Raw genomic sequence first — 12106 nt, forward strand, 5'->3', positions numbered from 1 at the left:
TACAGGCACAGAGACAGAATTCTTCTTAAAAAATGTATAATATTTGTATAGCAAATCATTTTAAAGAAAACTTTAATTTGTCATTTTCATTTCTAAATATCATTAAACACCTTTAAAGAAAATTAATCAATCTGGGAATAGTATTCTTTGTTAGAAGTAATGTTATAATCACAGTAAAATAGCAGTTAATCCCTCAAAACCATGAAGAAAAAAAAACTACTAACATGAGACATGATATTTCTTGCTTACCTCTTTGTCATTCCAATCATGATAGAAGCGTACAGGTTTCTTTTCATCTATAACCCAAGTTTTTATTTTGCACATTATGTCCTACACAGGATTACGAAGAAGAAATCAATTAAAGATAAACATATACTTAGCTCAAATAAGGAACAAGTATATCATTTTGATGCTAAAGATATGTAATTTTTAACCCTTAAGACAAAAATAATGCTGTTGTTCTATGAGGTGAATAAAAGGCCAAAGAATAATGGCATTTAAAAACAATAAATATTAGTAAAACACATTTGTCATTTTCAATAAGTATAGTAAATGTATTTTTGTCACCAAAAAATTGATAAAGATTTTAAAATCAATACATTTCAACCACGTTTCAGAGTAAATAAAATAGGGTAATATTTCACCATCAGTAGGTGAGCCCAAATACAAGATAAACATACAATTAAGAAGGGGAGGAGATAGATAGAAGAAATTAAATTATATTTTTTTCTTTTAAAAACCTGTAGAAGACATTGAGCCTATTATAGATGATCCATCCTTTAAAAAATTAATTTAACTGACCCAAACCCCCTTTTATTCTGAATTAATTTTTTGTCAGCACCTTCCCCTCCTCTCAACCCCCCTCCCCCCCCCCCCCAAAAAAAGTGAAACCTGCCAAAGCCTCCATTACACAATGGCAAGAGCCTTGCACTGGTGACCTCCAACCAGCTGCATTCACTTTCAGAACATCTCTCTCTGCTGGAAATCTAAAGGCCTTTTAGTTAGCAAGCTAGTGTGCATTCAGAAGGAGTAACTGCAGGAAGAGCCCAATGTGCTTTGTTTCTCTGGCCTTTCTTCACAGAAAGATTAATCATCTGTGAAATGGAAACGGCAAACAGCAAGTGACACAAACTGAACCCTTCAAGCCTTTCCTCATCAGTTTTGTGGTTCTGAATCTAAAAGCTGCGTGTGGCAAGGTTCTCCTTACAGGCAGGTGTTAATAAAAGGCTCTTGGGTCTGAAAGGTCAAACTTGGCTCTTCCAGAAGTAGTGCATTTGAGAGTCATCTGTTTTTTGTTAAAGATAATTTATGGGTAATGCTTTAAATAATGTACTCATAGAACTTATTGTAATATACAATTAATTATTTTAAAATAATCAATTTCTTGGATTTTCATCAATGTATTTACTTGGCCAAATGTCATTTATTTCTATAAACATCCATTTATATAAATTACCTCAATATTTAGTATACCTTCCTTCCAAATCTTGCTGTTTCTGAGGGGGAAAAAAATAAGGAAAAAGCCCTACATCCTTACATCCTGATTTGAAACCCTCCAGGAATAGGACTCCCCACAGATTTTAACAAGGAAGGGGCAAGCTGAAAACTTTTAATGAAATCTAACATGTTCTGCCTAAGAATAATCACTTTTACTCTTCTATAACTGAATTTCACTCATAAATGTTTAAAAGTGGCTAATGTAACACCATTTCCTACAAGGAGAAGATCAAAGTGCTATATTACAAATGCATTATGATTAAAAAAGCACTGTGCAGCCTTGCTATTAACTGTTCTTTAAACCCTAAAAGGCTTCCCATAGATCTCACTTGGCACTGCATATACAACCTTTGACAAGTAATGTAGACCATTTTTATTCATTGCCTAAAATTGTAGGCAATTATGTGCGTCACACTGGCCACCTGCAAATTCTGAATGCCTGCTCCAGTTGTCAGTGCAAAAAACTAATGTCGGAGGGGATTAATCTAGGGGGAGAGAGTCCTCTTTAATGGCTCCAGCAGGTGAAATGGCCCAGCTGGTTACTATGATGAGTGGCCAGAACAGTTTATGTAGAGACATGCAACAAGATTATACAAAAAAGGAGAGAAAAATTAGTACCATCTTATATTTGGCCCCATTAGTTTTACAATTAAAAGTGGAAAAAAAAATTTAATGAGGCCAAAAATAAATAAGGAAAAGGAACCAACTTCACTCATATAGCGTGTGAATTAAAGAGGGCTGTTTGTAAGTGTGGTATTCTTATCTTAAACCAGTAAGTCCTCACCAAATTCTCATAACTTGTGAAGGAATTTTCACTGCATCAATTTTGATTTTTTTAAAAATTGGCTTTACTTAAAAACCTTGTCACAAAAGCTTTTTGACACTCAAGTCTTCCTCCAGTATAACATATTATATCACAAATTACAGACAATGGAATTCCAGCTAAAGGCAAAGAAGAGAATTACATATAATTAGAATTCTTTCAATACAATATTTTCATAAAACCAAATTCAAGCCTTTTGGGGCCAATTACCAAATTATAGCTAAGTTTCTGGACTTGCCTCAGAGTTGGTGCTTTGTATATTTTTTAGAATACAAAATAGTTTATTTTGTAGCTAAAAGCAATCCAATTAGCTCCTTAATAGTCATGAAGATCCAAGGTACATTTACTGAAGATCTTTAGCTAGTTTTGGTATAAAAGGCCAACTTATCTAAATTTCCTTCAGAAGATAAACATCAGTTGCTCGAGACAAATACATGGATCTCAATATAATTAGTTATCTTATTGTTTCAAATTCTAACTTAAAATATTGGACAAAAGTGTATATTGTGTTCAACAAAGTAACTCAGAGATCTGTGAGGGAAGTGTAAGCTTTGGCAAGTTATAAAAAGATGAAAAGGCTGAGTATGGTATTAGGGAAAGACTGAATCTGTGGTTCAAAAAGAACACAACTGAGTTAGATATGGAGAGGCTTTGCCATTAGTGATTTGGCCACTGGATAATGAATTCCTGGACAATGGCAACCAATGAAAGAAACAAAAATACGAGATTGCTACAGTACTTTTCTTGACATAGGCACAAAAGTTAGAAAAGAAAACAAAAAATTTAGAAGCTAAACTTTTCATTCTGAGAAATTTTATGAATGATACAGAAATCTAATAATTCAATAAATATTTAATTAACCACCTAGGGGTAAATCCTATTATGAAGATAAGCCAAAGTTCCCTGCTTTTGTGGAACTCGCAATCTCACTAAAACAGAAAACTCTGTTTTAGAATTCTAATTCTAAAAACTCACTAAAACTAAAAAACAACAACAACAACAAAAATACACATTAATATATTTCGATAAGGGTATTACACAGAAACAAAAGAAAGTTCCATGTGAAATATGAAGGGGAAGTTTATTACAATGTGAAAGAAATGTTCCATGGAGAAAGGCTGTATTTGAGTTAAGAACAGGTGAAAAAGCATAGAGTATTTGGACAAAGTAACTCAGTTTACACAGAGAGCAGCATGAGATACAGCCAGAAAAGTAGAACATTAGTCATAAACTATAACTGAAAACTTAATTTGGAAAAAAACATTCCAATCAGAGACATGATCTGATGTATGGATAATGAAGGTGTGCACAGGATAATGAAGATTAGTGGGAGGATGGGTGTTTTAGGAGAGGAGGGTAACAGTCCAGGGTAGTGTTAAGAAGGGTCTATACTACTATAGTGACAGTGAGGAGGCGTTACATACCAGAGACATTGCAGGTATTTCCTTTACTAAAAATTCTTGGTTAACTAAGAACTACCTGGATCACAATTTCAAAATGTAATTATTAAATAGTTAATACAATAATTATATCAACTATAATTTAATTAAATTCAGATGGAACTGCAATGCCTTGGGAACAGCATCAATTATCACTGCATAGATCTATAGACTAAGAAAGGGTAGAACTGTAAAACTGTACCTGGAAGTTTGGGAACAAGAAGACAATTTAAACGTAATTCTACCCATTTAAGATAGAAACTAAGCCCAAAGAGTCATGAAAATAAACAAGTGTCTTGACATCTAGTCTAGTGCTCTTTCCACATTAATAAATGGCCTCCCAATTAGAGGCAGCTAGATGGTGCAGTGTGCAGAATGCTAGACCTGGAGGCAGGAAGATCTGGGTTAAAATATGACTCCAGACACTTTCTATCTAGTTTTGTGACCATGAGCAAATCACTTAACTTTTTTGTGCCTCAATCTTCTCTACTGTAAAAGGAGGATAATAATAACAGCTACCTTTCAAAATCACTGTCAGCATAAAAAGAGGTAACATTTGTGAAGTGCACAGGGCCACACATACTGCAAGTGCTAAATAAATGCTCATTCTCCAACTGGGTTGAATTTGCACCAAGATTATAAAACATTAAAGCTGCCTTTTTTCCTTAAGCAAATCAATTTATATGTATTTGTTTTTTGTTTCTTTCTCATAAAAACACAGTAAAGAGGGAAATGATTTGGATTCTAGATAAATGAAAATTGACTAACTACCCAGTGGCTAATCTCAACATATCTTGCATCTCATCAGGTTGCAGTCTCTATTTAAGCCAAACTTCATCTTCACCATTCTGAATAAACCCTCAAATGTATTCATGTTCTCTCTAACTGCTGTAAACTGTCTTCTGTACCCACTGACCAGTCACACTTCTCTCCTTACCTCTCTGTAGGAACTATCCCTTTTAATGTCTGAAGTGATCAATTTTTGACAACAAAAGAGGTATAATTCAAATATGTCTCAATACCCATAATATTTTAGATAGACCTCAGTAGCGATTCTGGTTACATTTTCTTAAATTTTGACCTCAATCACATCCTATACCTAAAAACATAACTACAAATGTTTGCAACTATTATTTATTCTTTATGTCACTCTGATACTCATTGCCAGTTTTTATATTCTCCACCCATATTTCCAATGTCTGAGTATACATTCTCACATGTATTTTCTGTACTACCAATCTTTCTCTAGCCATTCAATGAAAATTTTATTAATATAATCATGTTTCACTTATTAATAGTGTCACGAAAGGGATATAATGGAAAGCACCCAATCTGGGCTCATATTCTGGCACTACTACCCATATATCCTTGAAGAAGTCATTATCTCTCTATGGGTTACAGTTTCCTTATCTGTAAAATGAGGAGGTTAGACTACTAGCTGATTTTTAAAGGTCTCTTCCAGCTTTTAATCCTTTGATCTAAGAATCAATAAGAAAAAAAAAAGAAAAAGGACAAGTTTAATCATCTTTAGATACTTATGAGGGATTACTACTTAATCTATTCATGATCTCTTACTCTATGGTTTTCTGATCCATAGCACCTAGGTATAAGACTGCCCAATAAAAGGATTTAGGCTGAAGATTTATCATGGGGCAAAGGGATACAAACTGAAAAGTAAACTAGATCCTGACCTTACGGAGTTATCAAGCAAGAGGAGTTAACATGTATACATATACAGGTTAGTACAAAATAATTTGGGAGAAAGGAGAGAGGAAGCACCAGAAGCTGGGGAGTGAGGGAGTGGAGAAGATGAGGAAAAGCTTCATGCAAGAAGGCATCACTTTAGCTAAGCCTTGAAGGAAGTTAGGGATTCTAAGGAGGCAGGTAAGGAGGGAGTCCACCTGAGGCATAAGGATCAGTCCATGTAAAATTATGTAGGTGGAAAAATAGACTGGTGAAAAAGGAACAATAAGAAAATCAGTTTGGCTGGATTATAAATAGAAAGGAATAAGTTTGTGAATGGCTTTAAAAGCAAACAGAAGGGGGCGGCTAGGTGGCACAGTGAGTAAAGCACTGGCCCCGGAGTCAGGAGGACCCGAGTTCGGTTCTGGCCTCAGACACTTAACACCCACAAAAAATAAAAAAAATTAGCCATGTAACCTTGGGCAAATTACTTAACTGTAACTGCCCTCCAAAAAGCAAAAAAAAAAAAAAAAAAGCAAACAGAAGACTTTCTGTTTTATCCTAGAGGTAAGAGGAATGACTGGAGCTCACTGCACTGCCAGCTATATGGAGGATGGATTGGATTGAGAAGAGACTTGAAGAGGGGAGATCAATTAAGAGGTTATTATAATTGTTCAGGGGAGAAGGGAGGAGTCCTTGAATTAGAACAGTGGTCATATGACTTTAAAGAGGAAGATAGATGCCAAAGACATGACAAAGGTAAAAATGATAAGATCTGACAGTTGACTGGATGTATATAAAGAGTGAAAAGGAAGAGCAGAAGATTACAATGAGGTTGCAAATTTGGGTGATACGAGGGGCTGCTGGCACCCTCAATAGAAAGTGCAGAGTCTGGAAGAAGGGTGGGTATCTGCAGAAAAATTCTGAATTATTATGGACATGTTGATTATGAGAAGCCTAAAGGACATCCACTTTGAGATGGGTAATAAATAGTCGATGTTTTGTGATTCAGAAGAGTATGAGTTCAGAAAAGAAAACTGGACTGGACACACAGATCTGAGTCATCTATGTGGAAAGTATATTTTTAAAACCCATAGGAGTTGTTGAAATCACAAAAAGAGAGCAGAGAGACAGCCCAAAACAGAACCATGAAGCACATTCACAGTTAGAGGCAGGTTGAGTATGATTAACAACTTAACAGTGACTGAGGAGCAACAGATTATAACAAAAACCCAAAGAGGAGAAAACATCCAGCAAGATCGCAGCAGTGTCATATTCTACACAAAAGCCAAGAGAGCTGGCACAGTGGAGAGTGCTGGACCTGGAAACAAGAATTTGTTGTTGTTCAGTCGTGTCCAACTCTTTGTGACCCCAAAGGATCATAATATGCCAAGTGCTTTCATACTCCATTATCTCTCAAAGTCTGTTCAGAATCATGTTTGTTGTTTCCATGATACTATCTACCCATCTAATCCTTGGCTGCCCCTTCTCCTTTTGCCTACTATTTTTCCCAACATCAGGGTCGAATGATTCCATTTTTTAAGCTCCAGCTTCGGCATTTGACTTTCCAGTGAATATCCTGAATTAATTTCTTTAAAATATCTTAATATGACTTCCTTGCTGTTGAAGGCACTCTCAACAATATTCTCCAGCACCACAATTTGAAAACATTGATTCTGCAGTGTGCATGGCTTTCTTTAGATTCCAACTCTCACAGTCATACTTTGCAACTGGAAAAATTATAGTTTTCACTATATGGACCTTTGTCAGCAAGGTGATGTCTCTGTTTTCAAGGGTGCTGTCCAGATTTGCCACTGCTTTCCTTCCAAACAGCAAGTGCCTTTTAATTTCATGGCTACAGTCACCATCTACAGTGATCTTTAAGCCCAAGAACTTAGAGTCTGACAATGCTTCCATTTCTTCTCCCTCTATTTTTCAGGAAGTGATGGGACCAGCTGCCATGATCTTAGGTTTTTTGACATTAAGTTTCTAACCAACTTTTAAACTCTCTTCTTTCACCCTCATCAAGAGGTTCTTAATTTTTCTCACTTTCTGCCATCAGAGTGATATCACCTGCACATCTGAAATTGCTGATAGTTATCCTGGCAACCTTAATTCCTGACAATATACAAACTAGCTCGTCATACTGCTTTTCCAAATTTGCTGCCATACTGAGTGCAGCACTTTAAAAGCAACATCCTGAGGGGACTCTAAACAAACTTTGGAGCTGCAGAACCCACAAAATGACACAGAGAAGCTAACCTCCCACTGAGGACAGCCCGGCAGGAATCGGCCAGCACAGCGCTTTGGGAGCTGAGCCCAGCCCCACACCAAGGCTTTAGCCCTAGGGAGGGACCAGCCCCCGGCGTAAGGGACTCCAGATCAGCAGCAGCTGTGGCCATTTCCAGAGTTATCAACACATAGACGCGAAGGACAAAGTGAGAGGTCAGTGCAGTATGGACTTTGGGACCCAGTAAGTGGGAGTACATGCCTTTTGCCCCCAGGGCAAGAAGCCGCTGAGATGCCCCGCACAGCCAGCCAGCGTCACTTGGCAGCTTCAACTCCTGGCCTGCAGAGTGTAGGGGGATCAAGCACCAGTCTGAGGGGTAATCGCTATTGCTTTAACCTGCTTGGATCTGGACTGCAGTCTGTGGTGGAGGTCCTAGGGTGTGTGTCCAGCTTTCCAGAGCGTGTGGAGACCTCAGAGAGGGCACCCATCTAATACCTCCGGCAGCTGAGAAAACCCCAGCATTTGGGACGAAAGCTCCCCTGTCTGGTGGCAGAGTCCTACTGTGGCAAAAAGCCCAGGGGTCAAGTGACTGAGGGCTGACATGACCAGGCAAAGGAAACAAACCAGACAGAAGATTCCAACATTAGACGCCTATGTGGGGGACAAAAAGGAGCAAAGCATGGAACAGAAGGAAGACAGTGAAGTCAGAACTCCTGCACCAAAAGCTTCAAAGGAAAATATGAGCTGGTTACAGGCCATAGAGGACCTTAAGAAACAGATAAGAGAAGTGGAAGAAAAATTTGGAAGAGATATGAGAACAATGCAGGAAAATTACAAGAGTCAACAGCCTGACTGAGGAAAATACTACCTTAAATAATAGACTAACTCAAATGGCAAAAAAAAAAAAAAAAATCAGAAGTTAATAAATCATTTGAAAAAAAAAATAAAAGCAACATCTTTTAGGATTTTAAACAGCTCAATTGGAATTTTGTCACTTCAACTTGTTGAGGACCACAGCCAGTGGGGCTCTGACCCTGATGGCTAAATAAGCCCTCTTAGCAAAAGACCCCGCTAGACAGGCTCGGAGCAGTTCCCCATACCCCAGGAAGGCTCACAGGCATGGGCTTTACATCCCTGTGAGAAGCATGGTACGTTCTCCAGACCTGGGAACAGTGATGCTTACAGTGTTCTCAGGGGAAACGAGCATAATGTAGCAACGTAGTATTAACTAGAAGCCTTGGGACCACTCCATCCTGTTCTAGGGAGGTCTAGGGAGGTTTGGGACATTCTGCCTGGTACTAGTACTCTGATAACAAGGATAGAGTACACAGCCATTATGTATGAGGCGAATGGTAACTAGGACAATGGTGTAATGCAAAGACAGTGGCTTATGATGACTATGCAGTTTCACACTATGTATACTGCGCTCTTAGCTGAATAAAGTTGACACTGTTTTCCACCATAGTGGAGTCCTGTCTCGTTTATATTGTCAGCCTCTGGGTAATATTTTTGTCTATCTTTTCACCTCACTTTTCCTTCTCAGCTCTGCTGCTGGCCAGCAGGGCTCCTCTCTATCACTATCTCAGACTCTGCCACAGAAGAGCAGGGGTCCCTGGGTGGGTTTGGCTTCCCACACAACTGACCTTGTTGTTAGCAATGCTTCTTAAGGCCCAGTTGACTTAATTCTCTGGGATGTCTGGCCCTAGATCAGCAACCACACCATCACAGTTATTGGTGATGTTAAGATGTTATATAGTTCTCTTGTGTGTTATTGCCACCTCTTCTTAATCTCTTCTTCTCTTAGGTCATCCACCTGTGAGTGAGCATTACCATTTTTGTCTTTTATCATGCCCACTTTTGCATGAAACTTTCTCTTGATATCCCTAATTTTCTTGAAGGGATCTCTTGACTTACCCATTCTATTGTTTCCTTTATTGCTTTGCATTGCTCTAAGAAAATCACTTTATCTCTCCTTGCTATTCTCAGAATTTTGCATTCAGTTGGGTATATCCCTCTCTTGCTCCTTTACCTTTTGCTTTCCTGCTTTTTGCATCTATCTGTAAAGCCTCATCAGATAGCCATTTTGCTTTCTTGCTCTCCTTTCTCTGGAATGTTTGTTATTCATGTTTTGTTTTGGATGCCTCTTGTACAATATTGCAAACCTCTGTTCATAGTTCCTCAGGCACTAGATATATTAGATATATCTAATCCTTTTGAGTCTATTTATCACCTTTACTTCATATTCATAACATATTATTTAGATCATGTCAATATGGTCTGATAGTTTCCCCTACTTTCTTCAATTTAAGTCTAAATTTGCAATAAGATCATGATCTGAGCCAGTCAGCTCCAGGTTTTACTTTAACTAACTATAGAGAGCTTCTCCACCTTTGGCTGCAAGGCATATAATCAATCTGATTTCTACATTGAATGTCTGGTGATGTCCACGTGTAGTCATCTTTTGGGTTGTTGAAACAGAGTATTTGTTATGACCATCATGTTATCTTAACAAAACTCTGTTAGTCTCTGTTCTGTTTCATTCAATATTCCAAAGCCAAACTTGTTTGTTATTCCAATTATCTTTTGATTTCCTATGTCAGTATTCCAATTCCCTACGATAAATGTGACACCTTTTTCTGGTGTTCTTTCTAGAGGATGTGGCAGGTCTTCAGAGACCTGACCAACTTTGGCGTCTTCAGCATCTGTGGTTGGAGCATGTGATGGTTAACTGTTTGTGCCTTGAATTTGAAAAAATATCATTTTGTCATTTTCGGGATTACACCCCCGTATTGCTTTTCTCATCCTTTTTATTGACTCTGGGGGATACTACATTTCTTCTAAGGGATTCTTGCCCATACTAGTATATGTAATGATCACCCGAATTAAATTCACCCATTTCTTTCCATTTAAGCTCACTGACACCAAAGAAGTTGATGACACTCAGCTTACCCTGGTTCATAGATCTTATTTATATTCCCATGTTCCTATAAAATACTGATCTTTACAGCATTAGATGCTCCTTTCACTACCAGATGTACCCATGGCTAAGCATCCTTTTGTGCTTATCCCAGCTGCTGCCATTAGTACTGGAGGCACTTGTAGTTGTCTTTCACTCTTCCCCAGTAGAATACTGGGCATCGGAGGGGCTCATCTTATGATGTTATCTCTTTTAGCATTATAGTACTGTCCATGAGGTTTTCTTGCCAAAAACACTAGAATGCTTTTTCATTTCCTTCTCCAATTGATCATCTTTTCTCCTAATTTCCCACTATGACCTTGTCCATCTTGGGTAACTTTACCTTGCACATCACAGCTCCTAAAGTTTCATTGAGTTATGCAAGCCCCTCTGCAACAAGAAGAGTTCAAATCTGGCCTCAGACACTTGACACACTTACTAGCCTTATGACTTTGGGCAAGTCACTTAACCCCAACTGCTCTCCAAAAAAATGCAATAACAATTTTTTTCCCCAATTACCTGTCAAGACAATTTTTAGCACTCATTTTTACAAGATTTCCAGTTCCAAATTATTTCCCCTTTCCTCTTTTAAAAATGGTTAATTTGATATAGGTTATACACATGTGATCATGTAAAACTTATTTCCATAATAGAGTTTGTACAACTATTTTGAAATGAAATTTGGAATTATACAGAGTAACATGACATACCTTTTGACCCTGAGATTCCACAACTAGGCTTATAACACAAGGAGGTTGTTACTTTAAAAAAATCCTCAAATACACCAAAATATTTTTAGCAGCATTTTTTCTGGTAATAAAAAACTAGAAACAAAGTAGATAACCACTGACTAGAGAATGGCTCAATAAAGTGTGGTAAAAGAATGCAATAGATTGTTATTGTACTGTAAGAAATGATGAATATGATACAAAAAGAGAAGCATGACATGATAGAAGGTGAAGTGAGCAGAGCCAAGGAAAATAACACAAAGTATGTACACGCGTGTGTGTATGTCTATTTATATGCACACACATATATACATATACACACACATATATATGGAAAGAAGCACCACAAAACAGTTTAAAGTGATTGTTTTAGAATTAACATAGGAAAAAGCATGTCATCAAAAATATACACATATATATGAGAAAACACCCTCTACATAACTCCTTTGCATAGGTGGGAGGTCCACTGATGTGGAATATTAAATATATTTTCAGCATTTTTCCATTTATTAATTCGTTTTGCTGATTTGTTTTCCTCTTTTCTTAAAAACATAATCTTTGTAACATGTGAGGGAAGAAAGGAGGTACAACAGAAAAAAAATTAGATGATGCAAAAAAAAAGTACCAATAAAAATTTATTTAGAAAAGAATTGTTCACATATTATGACTATTTAAACATAAAAGAACAGATCTTGGTCTTAAATATTTGGTTAAAAATATCTCCCCCAACACTGCTGTATGAGGTACTTG

At 37.3% G+C, this 12106-nt stretch overlaps 1 protein-coding gene across 1 annotated transcript in view; it reads right to left on the reverse strand.

Moving 5' to 3' along the window:
• OLA1 (Obg like ATPase 1) overlaps positions 1–12106 on the reverse strand; it is a 257081-nt gene that overhangs the window by 76553 nt on the left and 168422 nt on the right. The window contains exon 6 of the mRNA XM_069068430.1: positions 250–330. Coding sequence (XP_068924531.1) covers positions 250–330 — 81 coding nt within the window. The remainder of the gene's footprint in view (positions 1–249; positions 331–12106) is intronic.

This window comes from Petaurus breviceps, unplaced genomic scaffold, assembly GCF_028583685.1.
Source record: "Petaurus breviceps papuanus isolate PSGF00001 unplaced genomic scaffold, PetGlider_PUasm1.0 90763, whole genome shotgun sequence".
Lineage (NCBI taxonomy): Eukaryota > Metazoa > Chordata > Mammalia > Diprotodontia > Petauridae > Petaurus > Petaurus breviceps.